The 20,345-nt window shown below is 40.1% G+C and overlaps 1 protein-coding gene across 1 annotated transcript in view; it reads left to right on the top strand.

The window, feature by feature from the left end:
- Nucleotides 1-20,345, top strand: part of tmtc1 (transmembrane O-mannosyltransferase targeting cadherins 1) — a 206,268-nt gene that overhangs the window by 76,604 nt on the left and 109,319 nt on the right. Inside the window, exons 5-6 of the mRNA XM_038738692.1 lie at nucleotides 12,375-12,456; nucleotides 12,703-12,806. Coding sequence (XP_038594620.1) covers nucleotides 12,375-12,456; nucleotides 12,703-12,806 — 186 coding nt within the window. The remainder of the gene's footprint in view (nucleotides 1-12,374; nucleotides 12,457-12,702; nucleotides 12,807-20,345) is intronic.

Below are 20,345 nucleotides of genomic sequence, written 5' to 3'. Positions count from 1 at the left end.
CATAAAGCTACTAATATTTTTTGTAATTTGTAAAATCTCTTGTCCATGTGTTTTTACTCTTAATCTCCAAAATGGCTGTTTCAAAACAGAATATTTACTCTACAGAATTAGGTGGGATTTACTTCAGTACAAATGTTGGTGTGATGCATTTCCGTTTATAAAATAATTCTAATTCTTTGCACTATCTGGGAAATTTACCTGCACAATATTTATTTCTGGAGGCACTGAAATCAAATTAAACCAGGCACCAACCAGCACCACTGAAGACTTGACAACTAATCATTTTTAACCACAAACGTATAAAGTATGTCGTAACTGGTTCCAGCGTGCTGTGTTCATGGATGCTCTGAACGTGGTTCACCATGAAGCTGCAGTTGATTGCAGATGTTTAATAATGGCTGGCCTCCACAGATTCAGGTCCTTCCTTTCTGTAAAGAAGAAAATGTAATTATAACAAAAGCCAACCTAAACGGAACAACCACCAGTCGTGCCATTAGATCGACCTTTACGAAGCTTATAATGTTCTGTCTCTGCTGATGTTCAGTCTCAGATGTGTTAAATAATATGTATGTATAATGTGTCTTCTTAAGTTTCAGTGCGCTCAGGACCTCCATATTAATGAGCTGCTAGTTAACAAAAACAAGCAGAGAAGCCACACACTTTTGGTGCCGTATATAGGTTGATACAGTATATAGGTTTTCATCATCAGAGTAGCTACGACCTATGATTGTGCAGTTGTTCTTGTCACATCTTTGCCTCTTGCTTGGCCAAAGCCATGAGGGCTCCCTTCATAAAACTAATTAACTTGAAAATCTACAAAACTCAGCACACATTTTGAAAAATCACATTATACACTGAAACACACAGAAAAAACATGCAAACTCCACAAAGATAAGTCCATGGCTGGATTCAAACCTGCCTCACGAATTGAAATTAATTAATTATTAGGATGTAATACTCACTCACACACAGGCAACATGTCATGTTAATTAATAAACATTTTTACTTTGTCAACTAACGTTAGTTCGCTAGTCTGAATAAATCATTTGAGTGCACAACTTACTGTTTCAGCAAATCGCATCGCTCCTCAGCTTCAGACTTCTGACACCATTTCCTCCGCCAATGCATTGGTGAAACGGCCATCAGTAAAATGCATGTTGCAGATATCAGGGGTAGCGTATTCTGATGATGATTTAATAATGATTTTTAGTTTTGATATTGCTGACGATCAGCCACTGTCTCGACGACATGCCCAACAGCAAGGTTGCACAGATTTATGGGCGTGGAAACAGACCACGCTTGTGGGTCATACGCATGCGCAGAACAGCTAAGTAGCACATCTCGACAGGTAGCATAAATTGACAGAACACCGGGAATATTTTAACATTGTACCTTATACTTGAAGATAACATAGGAGCCTTACACCCGCAACTAGAGGCAGAGAAGGTGCCTTGTTTGCTGCTCTGATATACAGTTAGTCTAGTTTAAACACAGAAGAATGAGCACAAATCAAAACAAAACTGAGTAAAGAGCTTAAACAAAGACCTGCTCACTGAGAAATTATGAATCCCACTAGGCGGTGTCATTAATTGCAGTGTTGCAAACTCTGAGGTCTTCTCAGGCAAGTAGTCCACACAGAGGAAAGGCTTACATAGTAGTATAATAGTATTATAATAAACAATCAGCTGATCAAATGCACTTGTAGCAAATAGGTGCTTTGTGTTTTGTTTGTTTTCCCCCCTTTTGCCTCACACAGTATACAGAAAGCCAAACAAAACACATGTAATATCCACAAAACCTACTCAAAGTTCGAAATAAATAATAATAATAATAATAATAATAATAATCCTTATTTGTAGAGCACTTTTCAAAAACAAGTTACAAAGTGCTTTAACAAGTGTAAAGAATAATACAAAAAAAAAACAAGATAAGAGCATGAAAATTAATATAAAATTAGTAAAATACAATAAAATAAAAGGGATAAAATAAAGTCAAATAAGATCGGGAAAAGCTCTCCTATAAAAGTATGTTTTAAGAAGGGACTTAAAAGAGTTCACTGACTCAGCCGACCTGATTTCCTCGGGTAGGCTGTTCCAGAGCCTCGGGGCCCTGACAGCAAACGCTCTGTCCCCTTTAGTTTTCAGTCGAGACTCTGGAACAGACAACAGACCTCTGCCCGAGGATCTCAAGGTACGTGCTGGTGCGTATGGGACTAAAAGGTCAGAAATATAACAAGGCGAGAGGCCATGAAGAGCTTTAAAAGTGATCAATAAATTTTAAAGTCAATTCTAAAACATACTGGGAGCCAGTGTAATGAAGCTAAAATAGGGTAATGTGGTCATATTTCTTTGTTCTGGTTAAAAGCCTGGCAGCTGAGTTCTGGACAGTCTGGAGTCGATCAATAGATTTTTGGGTTAAACAGGTGAAAAGGCTGTTGCAATAATCCAGGCGTGATGAGACGAAGGCGTGTAAAATGGTCTCGGTGTCCTCAAAAGTTAACATAGATCGAATTTTAGCTATATTTCTAAGTTGATAAAAACATGATTGAACAAGCTTTGTGGTGTGCTGCTCGAAATTTAAATTACTATCAAACCAAACACCAAGGTTCTTTGCCACAGGCTTAATGTGATTTACTAAACCAGCAGATGGCAGTATTTGATTTGCCATCTGCTGAGACCCGATGACCAGGATTTCTGTTTTGTCTGAGTTCAGCTGGAGGAAATTATTTGACATCCATTTTTTAACTTCACAAAGGCAGTTATTAAGTGAACTCAGCATTCCAGGGTCTGTGGATTTGACGGGCAAGTATATTTGTGTGTCATTAGCATAAATATGAAAAGAAATGCCATGTTTGTGGATAATATGTCCAAGGGGAAGCAGATACAAGGAAAACAAAATGGGTCCTAAGACCGACCCCTGAGGCACACCATATTTAACTGGACAGAATGAGGAGACATAGTTGTTTACAGACACGCAAAACTTCCTATTTGACAGGTAAGATGAAAACCATTCTAGGGCGGTACCAGAGATCCCCACCCAGTGCCTCAGTCTGTCTAACATGATGTTGTGATCAGTGGTGTCAAAAGCAGCGCTAAGGTCCAGGAGTACCAGGACTGAGCACATGCCTTCATCAGCAGACATTAAAAGGTCATTGGTGACTTTAAGCAGGGCAGTCTCAGTGCTGTGGTACTTCCTGAAACCAGACTGAAACTTTTCAAATATTTTGTTATTTTCCAGTACAGTGAGCAACTGTTTGGACACAATTCTTTCTAGAATCTTTGCAATAAAAGGCAGTTTTGAAATTGGTCTAAAATTATGTGGGAGGGAGGGATCTAAACCAGGTTTCTTTAAAAGTGGGTTCACGCAAGCCGTTTTAAAATAATCAGGGACACAACCAGTAGATAAGGAGCTGTTGAAAACAGAGATCAAATGGGGCCCAACAGAATCTATTACTTTCAGTAAAAATTTTGTAGATATTACATCAAGTGGGCTGGAGGACACTCTCATTTGTGACACCATTTATAGATTTTCAAAACTATGCATTGTGCAGATAATTCTTTGTATTTTTCAATGTTACTTAGTGAATGTCACTTTTGTCTCTTACAGAAATATCCAAATATCAGCACGTCATTTGTTTTATTTTACAACATTTATGCAAATTGTTAATCTATGAATTCCATCTTAATAATTTCATTTACATCTGTAGATCACCACTTTATTTCCAGTTAAAAGAAACTGACAAATGAAGAATGTACTTCTACACATTTTATATAACAAAAATGATTCCCAATACACAAGCAACAATTCAACAACATTAAAATATATTGCATTCATGTAAACATAAATTTGAAATGTGTACAAATGTAAATGTTGTTTTCTATGACTTGAAATAATTTTCTGTAACAGTAATTATAATAAAATAACCTATGGATAGGAACCCAGTGTCATAATATAATATTTGAAATCAGTGTCATATATTGTGCGATTAGGTGTTGTGAAGTAAAAGTTAAACAAAGCAGGAGAAGGTAGACAAGAGAGCAAGCCACGTTGAAAGCTATGACTTGTATATCCTGTAGAGTACTGGATCCAGGTGTGCCACGTTTGGATGGATACTGCTTTCAGCTCCTATGGCACTTCAAAACACAATGCAGGTAGACCATTATTGACAAAGCACACACACTAAGCAGATAAGCTTGGGCTGTCACAGGTCTTACATGAGAAAGATGGTTTACATCCCACGTGTCTTTACTCCCAGCATGCGAGCACTCGCTGATGCCCAGTGTCCGCTGAACAGACATACATTTTTTAGGATGAAACTTCTTAATTTGTGTTTAATGTTTTAATGACCGGGTCTGTTTCTTTGGAGATAAGACGATACACCAGCTAGGTTATTTCTGACACAGATTGTTGTGCACAAAAGCATTATCAGGGAAAAAATGCTATAGGCTACTTACATACAGACAGGGTACTACCTGACTAAAACTAGCTGAATAGCCAACCAGTAGTAAAAACTTTAGTGACAGCAAGAAAATTTGTGCTTGTTCTAGCCAATGCCCGGCGCAGTTGGTCATTAAATATTGCCATGTTTCACAAATAAATGCTTGTTAACATGTTGGCATGATGGGTGTCGTGGCAAGGTAGTTACCCCTGATAGGATGTGTTATCGCAGCACATGCATTCAGTGATGTAGGTGGACCAACGATTTCACCAAAGTAAATGAAAATTATAACACGTGGATTGTTTAATGTATCGTTTTAGTATTGTTGTTTCATTAACAAGGTTTTGCAAAGCAAGCAACACCTGGCTCATCTGTCAAAAGTTTTTATTTTATTCTTCTGTGCATTATTGAGGGGGATAAATATTTTGGCAGACTGCACAAACTAGGAACAGTACTGTAATTGCTTTGTGTGTATGTAAAATGCTATTTCAATGCAATGCATATTTAAATAATTATGATAAATTTACCGTTTAAGGAGGGGGGATTCAGAACAATTTACAACAATATGTAAAGGCTATTAATTACAATGGAAATGTGAATTACAAGGAAAAAATGTTGTCTACAATGCTGCATTTAGTTCAATGTACATGTCGAGTCAAGTAGGCAAAATGTAATTGAGGTGGGAAATGTGTTACCGTGATCTTGATTTTATAGCATAGATCGCGTAGCTATTTGTCGGAGCACCTCACTTACAAAAGGTTAACTTGTGTCTGGATCTAGCTTCCAAACAGTAACATGATGACCAAGGGATCAACTCCGTCTTAATTATAAAATCGTCCGACAATCGCAAAATAAATGTTTGCCTTATGAGGGAGAAGATATGGTCATCTTGTTTAGACATTCTCAATTCAGTGCAATAAATAATACGAAGTTTGATAACATGTAACGTTAGCCTGCAGAAGAATAAAACCATTTATTTTGACAGATGAGCCAGGCGTTGCTTGCTTTGCAAAACCTTGTTAATAAAAAACCAATCCTAAAACGATAGATTAAACAATCCACATGTAATATTTTTCTTTTACTTTGGTGAAATTGCTGGTCCGCCTTCACAACTGTAGGCATGGATGCTAGGGGAACACTTCCTATCAGTTCTAACGTTAACTACCTTTGCACAAATAAGGGGCAACAACAGCTAACATTAAATACCTTCTAAGTTAAACTAACTTACGCTAGGTAGTAGATGATCCGGTTTCTGGCCTGTGTTAACAGTATGGCACAACGGCACTTGACTGTAATAACGTTATGCTTGATTTAATGTCACATAATGAACAAAATAGCTTTTTAATGTCAGTCGAGTGATTGCTTTACTTATCTATCAACCCTACTTGGCTCAAGTGTGCGTCTCTCCTTCTACAGCTCTGCTAAGAGTTTGTCTGGTCAGAGTGCGCCTCCCTATGCCGCCTCCCAGCGCTGGTGTGCTGGCATTTGATAACTAGCAGTGGGCATCTGATTACTTTGAAATGGAGCATATACTTTGGAAGAAATCAAACTATGCGCCAATGCTTGTCAGAAGCAATAAACACAATGCTGTCGTACAACCGTTTCAACTGAAATCCTCTCATACAACATACTGAAATGCTTTTAAACAACATTCATTTCATTTGTGTGTGTGAGAGCGTTTCAGTCATGTATGTAAAAGCATTTCACTTGTATGTGTGTGAGCTTTTCAGTATAGTATGTGAATGTATGTGTATTTATTTATGCTGCATGCGCAAATAAAACCGAGCTGGTCAATCACAGGAGCACTTTCAGTACAAGACTCATCATCCCCCCAAAATGCACCACAGAGCACCACAGGAAGTCATTCCTGCCTGTGGCCATCAAACTCTGTTACTCCTCCTCCAGAATCTCAAACACACAGTCTCTTCGTCAGTAACAAGTGCAGTACCCAACATAGGGCCCAATTTAATAACATCCCGAATAAAGAGTGCATTCTTCTTTTAGTACCTGTTAAGGGAGATTTACTAAGAATTATTGCATAGATGACAACAGGTGCAAACACAATGGAGGTGGGAGTATTTAAATGAGGGTTTTGCGTGTTTTAATGGTTTCCGCCATGGAGAGTCGGCAGGGAAAGCAGCCACAGCGTAAAAACCTTGGTTTGTGTCGTTCACTGCGTCCCCAGTATGTGGAAATCGTATGTACCTGCCCATCCTGACTAAGAGTGCACTAAGTATTTGGGACAGCAAACCTGAAAAACTGCTTTGGGAAACCCCAGCAGAAACAGCTACAGTATGCTGGAATGACCCAGACGTGAGGAAATGCCAGCAGATCGTGCTTCATCCAGCCAGAGGGAACAATCACCGACCGTCCGCACCGTGATCTCCTGTCCCTGCCCCGGACGCCCCAACGCCCCATTCCCTCTCCGATACCTACAATGGGTTGTGTCGCTATATTACGACAGTTGGTGGTCTTTCCCTCTGGCTGGATGAATTTTACGCATGATCCATGTACAACTGCAGCTGGGGGCTGTCCGCAGCGCCACCAACTTTCGAAACTCTTCCATCTCACGGAGAAAAGAAGTCAGGTCATGAATGTTAATACAACAGTACTGCCAAAGCTAAAGGAAAATACAAAAAATATTCTATCATATAGTTCATCGAATAAATAAAATAAAATAATTTTATTTCTACATATTAGATATAGAATAATATTCTCTAATATTGTTAATTTCTCTACCTTTTCTTTCATTAAGGCTGTGTCTCCTTCTGGCAACAATAACAGCAGCCATCTCTGCAACACTTGGCGGTTTGCACCTTCCTCTCAAACTCATTAAACACAGATGCTGTTGCACTCACATGAAATTGCGTTTAGGCTTGGTAGATCACATTGCGTGTATTAAATAAATGTATTTGCATGTTAAACCCCAAATTGCATATTCATTAAGGCCAAATTAGTAAATGAACAACAGGTGCTATCTTGCACTTTTAAAAAACGTCATTCTGCGTGCACACCATTAGTAGATCAGCTTACGTGCTAATTTGCGGGTGATATCAGGTTTGCACACGTTTTTACTCACGCAACCCTTTAGTAAATTATTAGTAAAATTAGTATTATTATTATTACATTCATTATATTTATATTTGTATCCATTCATGATTGCTATTACTATTTAATTCATCACTATTTATCATTACATTTCTGCTTGCTGTAAAATACTGGAAATTTGCACACTACCTTATATTTATATTTTAAATTACTTTATTCATCATATTTCCTACTTTATGTTATATCTGTTCCTTGACAGGCAAGCTGAGCAATTGTGACAAAGGAATTTCCCCTCGGAGATCAATAAAATATTTCTGCTTGTGCTTCTAATAGGGAGGATTATTTAGCCCCTCAGGCATTTGATGTCTAACTATGTCTATCTCCAAGCTCAAACAGCATACAAGGAATTTGATGTATTTTTGTTGTGATGTGTGTTTAGCATAAGTCAGCTGATATAACTCTACCTCAGCCTCCTACAGCTTTGATCACATATAGAATTGTCATGAAAAATAAAAACAAAAATACATTATAGTAGGGACTTTTCCCTATTGAGTTATTTTACTTATTAATGTTAGTATATCTCCTTCCTTATGACTGGTATAGGATAAAAACCCAAATCATGAAGGGATTAGTGCTTTTACCTGGAATCTCTTTATGAGTGCATGTCACTGGGGCCGCTGTAGCTCAGGGGGGTAGAGCAGCCGTCCACTAAGCGGAAGGTGGTTCGATCCCCTGCTCCCCCAGTCGAAGTGTCCTTGGGCAAGACACTGAACCCCAAAATACTCCCGGTGTTTGTGCTATTGGTGTGTGAATGTGCATAAATGATATTTCCATTCTGATTTGCAGTTCGCAACTTATCCTCTGTTGTCAGTGTATGAATGTGTGAAAGGGTAATGTGATGTGGTGTAAAGCACTATGAGGGGTCGGAAAGACTAGAAAGGCACTCTACAAATACAGACCATTTAACAATTTTTGCCTTTAGATATTTGTATTGAGAGCATTTTTGTGTGAGTTTTAAGCCCATTAAAAATATTAAGTGCACAGTGCTTCCTTTGAAACAACTTAAGTGGTAATCGGCAGGGAAAACAGCCTCCTTTTTTTGGACCAAACTCTTTCATGGTAACTCAGGCGAATGCAGAGTCTGACTCCTCTTTGTCATTCTGTCTCTTGGTGCCGCAAACCTCAGCAGAACAGAAAGAGCAAAGACATCATCAAAGACAAATATAGAAAAGGTGAAAAAGGGAGTAGAGAGCTGGGGAGAGAGGCAGCGATGAAACAAATGAGACAGGCTGTGAGACAGACAGAATGTCTGTAGAATTCCTGTGAGAGCTCTTCTCTTCACCGTCTCTGCAATGCTTTGAAAGCTCTGCACAAGGGGAACATCTCAAAGTGATGGGGTATTGAATGGATTCTCCATGCTTTCCTTTCACTACCTATCTGACTGATCCCCCTCATTTTATTCTCTTGCTGCCTTTTTCTACAGTGAGAGCTTCATCTTTAGTTTCAACCTCAGGCTCATGGATAGGACCATGTGGTCTGGAGGGAGAGTTAATAAATGACCATGGCTGGATCTTTGGATCGATAAAAATATGGGTGAATGGGTGGTAACCTGGTAGACTTTGTTCTAAAAATTGCAGAAAAGCAGACGCACACATGTTATAAATTATGGACTTTTATAAATGACAAAGCTACTGAGAGGTCACAAAACAAATGAAAAAGGTAATGAATCTGAAAGGTAGGATTTGAAATAGCCTGGGGCCCGATTCGTCAACAGAGTTTTGATGGAGAGGACAGACTTGAGGACGTAACACATTTTGTTACCAGTAAGAGAAATTGTGTTTTGGGTTTGTGCAGCCAGGTATTTTTTAAAAATATAGGCTGGTGGTGTTATTCAATATTTTCTTATTGTCAACAAATACCATGAAAATACCAAAATTGACAATGTGTACTCTGCCTCTCAATACTTCAAACGGCAACTTTTCTCTCTGATGTTTCCTGGCTGCTCTGCTCTGTGGAGTTCCCTGATAGATTGCGTTACTTGTTGATGTAGCAAGTCAGCTAACTGCTGCTAACTAGCTGCCATTACCTAATTAGCTCAAATGAGCTTACTCTGCCCGTTTGTGAACTCAGAGCACCGGAGTGTGTGTTTAGGTTTACACCTATACTTAAGCACTGGAGGTTTTCAGGCCAGGGGCAGAGGGACACCAGGAGGGCGCTCAGCAGCCTCCAAGTAAACACGACATGAACAGAACCAAACACAGCCTCATTACGTTAATTGACTCAGCCCTGGGGTCACAAAAGCCAAACCGGCAAGAAAACGCCCTTCGTACTGTATTCCCAGTGGTCAGACTCCGTCGGTCTCGGAAATTGTGCTTGGTCCTGGGTCTGGCTGCCGTGTTCACTCACTGGGAGCTGGAATCAGTCCGCACAAAGTCTGCATGAAGGTTTTTACAGGAATAGCAGTCATAGGCAGAGTTGTTGAAACTCTGGAAGTAGCATGGGGTGTTTTATTTTGAAAATTGACCAGACTCTCGATCTGCTCCGTGGTGCGTGTAGTCAAAAGTAGACTTGCTGCGTATTCTCCGTGGAGTGCAGAGCCGCTTCTGGGGCCCGCTGCGACCATGTCTGATGGACTAGTTATTGTGACAGGCCTAGCACCGTGTATCAATGGTTTGTCTCCTTCCTTGCAGATCAGACTTCAGATTTTGTTCAAATTCAAAATTACTGGTCAGAAACATCCAGAGTTCACCACAGAGTACCACAAGGTTCAGTGTTAGAGCCACTTCTGTTTATTATTTATAAACAGAATCAGGCATATCTGATCCGTATAATGTTACAGCATCCGCTGCCGCATTTCTACCGTTAAAAACTGCCAGCTCCCTGCCGCTGCTCGGACTGCAGCAATGTTTTTGCTTTTACTTCTGGGGAATCCCTCACCTAACACAGCCCAGGCTTGTCTCCTTGATTAGTAAATCCGAAAGCACAACAATCATCCAGCATTCTGGCAACGTAAAAGTAACAAACTCAAAGTAACAGTTTAAAACTTGCATAGGCCTATTGGTTGGCAGGCAACGGAAATTAACGTCTTTTTACCCTCCAAGGGAGCATTTTCATTGGAGTGTGACGTCACGTGAAAACTATGAATAAAGAGTCTGACACTTGGGAAACAGTCCAACTTGACTGCGGTTGAGCACCAAGCATCATCGATGTAAAAGACAGACTCCACTTCCTCTCATCTTGCCAGAGTCTTGCGCTGACAGCTCGGAACATGAACCACCTGCAGAGTGCTTGATCCGGGATGTTGATGGGGCAGATCTCTACAACAATGTGGGCACAACAGTCTCTGAATTCTGTTGTTTGGTTAACACGAGTCCCATTTAGTCCAAACCAGCTCTTTAGGAGCAGAATCAAATCCAAGTTAGGCCAGCATGGCCCCTCTCCTGGCTCTCTTTCCTCTCCTCTGAGCGATCACACCACACCTGCCGTGGCGCCTGGTCTGGTTGTTTGGGCCAGGTGGATCGTGGTCTGCTGCTCTTTAATCCAAAAACCCTGAGGTAACACATTTTTTGGCAATAAAACCGGAAAAAAACAGATAAAAAACAAAAGTGTAGCGAAGATTAAAGGAGCTACAGGCTGCTGCTTCTACAAGCACTGCCGGTTGCCATATCAACCTGGACAGTACCCTCTCTTTCTTCAGACAAATAAACATAGTATCCCCGTCTGCCTTTTTCCATCTGCGAAACATCTCCAGACCACGCCCTGCTTTAACCTAACACTTTATAGAAGTCACAGTCAGTGCTTTTCTCACATCATGCATTGACTACTGTAATGCAATCCTGTCAGGCATCCCCAATAAACTTATCGACTTCAACTCCCCAGCTGATTCAATTGCACTAGCTCCCTGTATCTCCCAGTGGAGTCACTTTAAAATCGTATTATTAATATTCAGAGCCCTCCACAATCCATCCCTTGCTTACCACACAGACCTCCTTCAGACTTCGACTCCACCTCGCTCTTCCACAGCAGGTCTGCTGCCACTAGCCATCACCCTCAGCAGAATGGGTGCCTTCTCCTACGCTGCATCCAAACGTTAGAACTCTCTTCCCCCTCACTGCATATTATTCTATACTGCAATATCGATTTTCAAGTGATTGTTGATGCTTTATTATTTTATTAGTGCTGCTTGTTGTTTATTAAATCTTTATTGGATTTAAGCTCATTTACTGGCCATCTAAGGAGATCAAGTAACAGCTCATGTCAACATTATTTCAGCTTTTTCTAAAAAAAAAGGTGGTTAGTCTTAAGTAAATAACATGTCACATTTTACGTTTTTATTAAATTGCTGTTCCTGTTTACATGAAGTTACAGGTGGTTTTCGGAAACATAAGCTCTAAGGGATTTACCATGTACTTAAAATTATTTTAAAATTCCTTAAAATCTGAACTAGTCCTGAATGTAAGAACATGGAACACGCTGTAAGGGCCCTGATATATACTGGAATAAAAAAAGGTTGTCATTTTTACTCTGTTCACAGTGAAGGAGCTGACTATTTTAAGAGCACCAAAAAACACTGTTGCAAAAATATCAACAAATTCTGACAACAAAATCCTCCTCATACTTTGAATTTTTTTTCATTGGTCTCAATTCTGTCATATCGCCTGTGAGAACATGAAGGTTTAAATTTTGATTGTATTGCACTGCTGACTTTATTTTTTTATTTTTTTTAATGTAACCTTAATTTAAACAGCAAAAATAATTGTATTTAACTTTTATTTTAACCATGGTTAAAATAAAAGTTAAATACAATTATTTTTGAAAGTGCTCACTGCTGACTTAAGCCTGCAGATAAAAGTCAGACTGACCTTCTGTATGTCTAACTGTCCTTCAGTCACCTGTCTGGCTCCAGACGCAGGGACCTCTTCCATATCTGCAGCCCATTCATCAAACGAGCCTGTCTCATCTCTGGATATGTGAGTATTTTATTTTATGTTGAAAAGTATCATAGTGGTGGTCCTGCATGCATTGCTAATTACTACATTTGAGTGTCGTCCTGCTGCCCTGCCCTGTTCTCATCCTATATTAGATTTCAGTATTGGCTTCCATTTTTAAGTGTGTATTGTAAATGGTCTATTGGAGGTAATTTGGCTGCCATAACAAGAAATTGTTGGTGAATTGTAACTGCACTGACTGCACTGTGTATTTCCCCTTTTCTCCAGGTGGTGATCATCATGTCAGTCAGACTGTGGCTGATGGGAGGATCCATGCCTCTCTTCTCTGAACAGGACAACCCTGCCTCCTTCTCCCCTCACCTGCTTACTAGGTCAGTGACAAACACACACACATACATACACACACAAACTGAATTTATAATCTTTCAATAATGTTAAAAATGTGTTCTAAAGTGGAAAAAAGTGCATTTAATACTAAGCCATAAATATACTACAGCATCTTTTTATCAGGGCATGCCTAGTAGTGTTAGTGTTAGATGATGAAAGATGAAAAAGCACACAAAAGTAGGTATAAAACTACTGAGAAAATAATTTAATTAATAATACGGACTGGTATTTCATTTTATTATTTTTCGAACTGTAAATATTAGTATTAGTATTAGAGTAGTTAATTTGTACTTTTTACAATGACAGACAAGGTGGATTTGGAGAGTGATTGGACTGATCATTTCTGAAATTATTGTAAATGACCAAACCAGTTAGTTCTTCAGTACGTTAATCGGAAGGTCAGCGGTTCAATCCCTGGAACCTGGCACCCCCTGGTTGCAGTGCAAGTTGCAAGTGTCGAAGTGTCCTTGGGCAAGATACTGAACCCCAAATTGCCTCTGGTGGCTGTTCCGCCAGTGTATGAATGTGTGTGAATGTTAGTTTCCGTTTGAGCATTTAGAATGTGTATGACTGGTGAATGCAGATATAGTGTAAAAGCGCTTAATACAGAGCATTTACATTACAGATTTATTTTCCACGTTCAAGGCGAATTTTAATAACTTTGTGGATCCTTTATGTGCTGTGATATTTTCAATACATTTTCTCTTGCTCAATATATTTTTAATGTTGAGAGTAGAAAATTATTATTATACACAACGATCCTGTTCACATTCCAGATTTGCCCTGACTTTACAATAAAATAAACGATGCAGAGATGTTTACAGCTGCAGAATGTGTTGCTGCCGAGTGCACACGTTTAGAGAACACTACACAATTTCATACTTTCTGTACTCGCAAACAGGTACTTTTGAGGGAAAGTGATAGCCCAACACCAATACAGATTATATATGTAAAAAAGCCAATCAGAGACTCTTTTTTTTTAAAGAAATTTGAATATGTTTAACGTAGATAGATCACTTCTGAAAGTCTTTTATGCATCCTTTGTTGAGTCAATCTTAACTTATGCTATGATCTGCTGGTTTGGCAATTTGAGTGTAATTAACAAAAACAGATTGGGAAAAACTGTAAGCATATGTCGAAAAATAATTGGCACCGATCTCAACAGTATTGAGCATATGTTTGAGGCCAGAGCCACACAAAGGGCAATGGCCATCTTGGCTAACATCACTCACCCACTACACTCTGAGTTTTGCCTACTACCATCAGGAAGGAGGTATACTTACCGAAAACATGCCAGGTCCAACAGATATCTGAGATCATTTGTACCATTAGCTGTTGGGTTTCTCAACAAACTATAGGGATATGTGTATTTGTTGTTTTTATCTATTTATTATCTTATGTTTTTATGTTCTTATGTGTTCTTATGTGTACGACTGTGTATATGTTGGCTACATGTTGTGAACTAAATTGCCCCTCGGGGACATTAAAGATATTTCAATTCAATTCATGGAGTAGACGTGTTTTTCGGGATCTCCTCTCCATACTTGAAATAACTCGGTCTTTCATATTATATTTTACTTGATTCTCCAGTTTTCTTTCATGGTTCACTTTGCCTGATAACCTCAAGATGACAAAACCGAAAGCCGAAAAGGGGAAGAAGCAGGATAAAACCCATGCAGATGACTAAGCGCTACCGGAGCTAGCTGACCTGGCTCTGTGGCCCAGTGTCGGTGTTGGGTAGTGTCAACAAGCCTGACACAGGGACAGAGACGAATATCCTCTCTGCTGTATGGTGTTTAAGTAAGACGAAGACTGACCAATTTAATGATTTGGAGGCATCTCTCGCATCTACCAAGGCATCTTTAGTGAGTCTGGGGAACCATATAAAAGAGGTTCAGAATGCTAGCTCCGACTATGACCGCCGCCTTTCGCTCATTGAACAGGCATGCACGAAAATTACGTTGGAGAACAAAGCGCTTCTCCTGAAAGTAATCCACTTTGAGGCTTGCTCCAAGCGGCAAAATATGTAAATCGTTGGCCTACCTGAGAAGATGGAGAATGTATACCCACCTTTCGTGGTGAAAAACTGGGTTACAGAGTGACATCCTTTCCTTTGTCTTTCCTCTCTCTCTTTTTTCTCTTTCCTTTTTTGAAAACCAGATTTTGGTTTACTATGCAATATTGTGATCACTGTATTTCTGGCGCATCTACTGACTGCAATTAAACACCGTCACTGATCAGTGCGCTAAGGCAGGATTTCATGCAGATACAGGGGGGTGGTTGGTCAATATAGATGTTTACTTTTTGGTCAATGGGGATATTTAACTTCTATTGCCAAAAACAAAGAGATCATTAATTGTATTATTGTATTTAAAATACTCAATGATGATGGTTTATATAAATATAATTTGATATTAGTTTTTACCTGTTTTTTGGGGCCCCTGTCAGTCAAGGGCCCTTGGAATTGTCCTAATTTTTCCCCCCTATTCGGCGCCCCTGGCTATGTGATGGCAATTCCAGTTTTCAAATATACAGCTCAGGCAAACACTGGTCTTTCTGTGAATTTTATTCAAGTCTTCTGCAGAAGGACTCACAGCAACACACATACATGTATACATGTATGCTCGAATGAGTGAGGAGAGCTCCGTGAGCCTATTATTTATCCAGCTTTAGGGTCAATCATATCATCCCACAGAGACACGTCCCACAAGTCTGGATAACACAGATATTTGGACTGTTACGTTTACACAGATTCAGTGTCACAATCACACATTAGTCTCCCATTATAGTATAGTAATTTTGCGATTCATAATCCCAATAGTTGTTTCTTCGATTCAATAACTGAAAGATTATTCCACTATCAAAAGTCATTAGTTGCAGCCCTACTGCTAATTAGCATATGTTAGCATGTGAACATGCTAAATTAAAATGGTTAATATGGGAACATTAGCATTTCACTCAAAGCACCATCGTGCCTAAATACAGCCTCACATACCTGCTAGCCTGGCTGTAGACGTTAAGTCTGGTTTCTTTGTTCCAGTAGGTCAACTTCACTTTTGCCTCTGACTGTCTGTACAAACCAACAGGGTATGAATGGACAGGTAAAATTAGTTAACACTGAGTTAAATAGGAGTCAGTAATGAGATAATATTGAGTTAGTATTAAGGGTGCTGGCAGACAGTATCGAGGTCTGGCGGTCCTCTCAGCAGTAAAAAATAGATCTCCTCGCCCTCGGCCACCTGGGAAATTTAAAGCGGATTCTCATATCCCTCGCTCTGTCCTTCCTCCCCGCCTTCTTTTTCTCTTCTCATTATTTCTCCCCCCTTATGTCTGCTGAGTATCAAGTATTCCCATATCACCTCTCTGTGTAACCATGTCTGTCATTGTGTCCTCGCTCCTTCCATCCTGTTCTTGTCTTTGCTGTTCAACATTGGCAGTGTGCAGGTAGAAATACAGTATAAAATAGCTTTTTAAAGCTAATTATGACTTATGGTCCTGTCTTACCCCAGGGTGTGTTCCGGGCCTCTACTTTTCAACCTGCATATGCTTCCTGTAGGCTAAATCATGCAAGATAATAATATTTCTTATCCTAGCTATACAGATGACCCTGATTTACTTAGATTCAATGTATTAAAGACAAGAGAGAAATAACTGTGTTTGACAGCAAGGAGAAAAGACTGAAAGCTGTTGCTTTGTTTGATTCCAGAACTATAAAGGCGAAGGCCCAAGTAAGAAATCTTGGTGTTTTAATCAAGGAGGGTTAAATAAAGGGCAACTGGACTTGATTGAAGATACCTGAAAGTATTCCAAGCACTTCAGGTATCTTCATTGTTTCATTCAAGAGCTGAGATGGCTCGGTGCCCAGTTGAGTCAGCTATGACCACTAATTGTACAGCTGACTTAGCTTATTAGATTAGATAGTTAGCCGCAGTTAGTAGTTATTTAAAGCCCCCCTCCAGTGTATTTTGACATTTCTATGATATTTCATATTTTCATTGTCATTTGCTTACAATGTTGATTACCCACATAGTTTGCCAAATATTTTTTGCCAAATAGCCTGCCTGCCGAGAATTGCATTCACCTCCAAATGCTGCTTTTAAAAGCTATAATATTCTTTGTGGGGTTCATCAATGGTGATAAATGATTCGAAGTATATATTTTATGAACGTTCAGAGTATTTAATATTTTAATACACTTAGAAGTACCATTGCTTAACATTTAATAAATATATTTGGCATTTGATCAATGAGCAGAGCAAATTGTCTGAAAAGGACCTGAAGAGGTGGATGCATAATTTCCACCTCTTTTCTCAGCATAAATGACCGTTATCACCCGCAAGGTGCATGCAGTTCTCGGCAGGCATGAAGAATTCTGCACAACACCGGACCATCAGGCCACTGAGGTAGAGGTTTTCTGAATAATCACGTTCTACTTGGCTCTCTATGTGTGTGAGGAGGTGTAGAACAGCTGAAAGCACTGCTTCATTCCTGAAGTCCAGATCCTTTTTCCATCAGACAAGACTCAGGAGAGCAGAACGCCCATGCACCACCTGACAAGTGACTAATTTTCTGTTTCTGCTTCCTGATCCCTCGCTACTTTTTTCCTTCTACCTTCTGTCTCTTCTTGTCTGAGCCTCTGTCTATGTGTGTGTGTATGCGGACGTACATGTGTGTGTGGGTGTGTAATTATTTGTGGTTAGAGAGCCTTGAAAAGTGTGGAAAATGGAATTGAATTTATGGACCAGACCCATCAGATGACGGCAGGTGGAGAACATTCTGCTGCATGCTAAACAGCCTGTCAGTATCACCTTGGAGGACTGCCTTATGTGTGTGTGTACATGTGTGTGAGCAAGACAACCTCTGCAAGTCTTTGTATGCCTACTGACCAGAGCTTGTTTATTTCAAACTTTGTCTCCTGTGTCTCTATCCAACCATCAGTCTCTTTAATAGCCAATCTGAAGAGAAGTTGGGGCAATAAAGGACGACAGCGGAGAGATCAAGAAGAAACGGTAGCAGCGTTGTCTTAACATGTTGTCATAGTCAATGCCCCCCCTCCCCCCCCTCCCCCCCCTCCCCCTCCTGCCCCATCTGCAGATGGCTTCACAGCCATGTTGACCTTCAGACTCTTCTTTTAGATCAACCTGAAGGAAATCAATACCTAACCTGCGGCTTGGTCTGACTATTCAGAATTCAGTCCAACATGGCCTTTGTCAGAATCAGTCGAGTCGGAAAGGAAAATCAGCTTGGAGTGGTGCTTGAATATGCTAAAGTCAGTTGTGGGAAAGGACTAGCAATGGCCGATGAAAGGAACCTGGTGTCATTAATCTGCTGAGACATGATGATCTCTGGTGTCTCCTTGATCCCTCTCCAGCCATCCTGTCACACCTGGCATGTATTCTCTTTACATGCCAGGTGTGCTTGTACCTTGGCACATTGCTGGTATTTAAATGGCGCATGAATGGCACTTTATAAAAATCATAATAAATTAATAAAAAATAAATCAGACAGTGATATCCAGCTCTGCTCTGACTGGTCCGGTCTAAAAGCAGATTGACCCTGTTATGCAGACTTCCAGCAGAGACAGAGAGAAAGAGCTCAAGTGGACGAGTGAGATTGTGAGTGTGTGAGTATGGACTTAAATGTTGACATGATATAAAAATTTTCTCTGATCATGAAGCCTTATGTTGCTCTGCAACTCTGTGGTTTATGTGAAGTGTCTGAACTCCACTGCAGACATGAGTCTGTTAAAATACAGACATATGCCGTCTCCTCTATGAAACGTCTGGATCCTCAATGCGCTGTATTATTACAAACTATGATAAAATGATCTTGGGTCACATCTCTGTCTGTCTTTATTGAGTGTTTTCTTTAACAATTTACTGTAATGATTAGAGAGGCTTCTGTGAGAGCATCCTGATCCTGATAAGGATTTTAGAGTTAAAAAATGAAAGGAACTGATTGCTTTGTCCGGTGGAGATGTCTGCTGGCCGGTTAACAGGGGGTTGAAGGAGATGGTTGACTGTAGAGAATTTTGAGTTGATGATGTCAGAATCATAGACTGTATATAAAAATGGATGCAGTGTCCGTGACGTAACCCGTTGGTTTCTGAAGAGCCGTGTCCTGCCCAGCAGCCTGGTATAGAGTATGATGAGCTAGATACCATATTGTGCCAGACAGATTTTACTTTAACAAGAGAGTATTAATATACTCCTTTGTCTGTATTATTATTTATTTAATTATGTAATGATTTGTCACTCCAGACATGGGGATGGGGGGGCACAAACATCGCACAAACGGACAGCACAGACAACACCTGCAAGAGAACGGGGTTAGGGGGTGGGGACAACAGGAAATAGAGGGAAACACCAATTGCAGTTTATTGCAGCCGAACAGCAGCAATAAACAGCTGACTTAGGAAGACAACTAAGAGAGAAATGAAAACAAGAAACAGTCAAGCACAATAAATAAGCAACACAGCACAGCCACGAGAGCTGGAATAATAACAATTAATTTAATAAGTAAGAAAGAAAGAAAGAAAAGCATCAGGAATAATTCTACCAGGGGCAACCTAAATTTGTTTGTGTGTGTGTGTGTGTGTGTGCGTACATGTGTGTGCGCATAAGCCTGTTAGATAATGTAGTTGTTAGTAAGAGTGGGATGCCACAACCGTGCGGCACCGACCCCTGCAACAGGCAGGCAAGAACCCCAGTAGCCAACAGGGGTGAGAGAAATGCACCGCGACGCGAACGTGGAAGACCCCGACCCAACCAACAGAAACCAAAAAAACGACCATCCAAATGCCAATCGACAACGCAATGCTGACAAAATGCAAAAGGCGGAACCCGCGGAAGAGCAGCGCCCGGACCGGCCGCGGCGCGCACACAACATAGACCAGTGCTCCCCCCCGCGCAGCACCCCACCGAGTGAACAACCAAATCACCAAAACGCCCCCGCAGTCATCAACATCGATGCACAAATGATGAGCCCAACCCACACACTGCGTAAGCACGGCGACACCCAATGCCCGGCAGCCCCCCATGTATCCCGCACGAGGTTGAGCGAACGAGAGTGTCACACTCTGCCTGTCAGCCATACCTTTTTTTTGTTTTTAACCGTTTTTAACCCTTTTACATAACGTTTAAAGATGGTCTCCCTTGTTCCATTTACTCCCACTTATGTGACATAATAGTGCTGTCAACATTAAAACACAGAGGAGCATCTCAAAAATTTTTAATACTGTGGAAAAGTTCATTGTGAGCACCAGAACCAGACAGAGATTACAGGTTCAGAAACCTTTGCAGGTGTTTTGAGTTAATTAGCTGATTAGAGAGCTCTTAATGTATTTATTCTAAAATTTTTATACATTTTGAGACACTGGAGTTTTGATTTCTATGAGCTGTAAACCGTAATCATCAAGATGAAAACTAAAAGGGGTTGAAATACTTAATTTTGTGTAAAATATATAATATATATATCAAAGATTCACTTTTTGAATTAAATTACGTTAGAAAACGAACTTCTCCA

Source organism: Micropterus salmoides, unplaced genomic scaffold, assembly GCF_014851395.1.
Source record: "Micropterus salmoides isolate LMB-PRFRI ecotype aquatic unplaced genomic scaffold, ASM1485139v1 Ms_hic_scaffold_23, whole genome shotgun sequence".
NCBI classification, from domain to species: domain Eukaryota; kingdom Metazoa; phylum Chordata; class Actinopteri; order Centrarchiformes; family Centrarchidae; genus Micropterus; species Micropterus salmoides.
The sequence above is the reverse complement of the archived record's forward strand: the minus strand, read 5'-3'. Positions and strand labels throughout refer to the sequence as shown.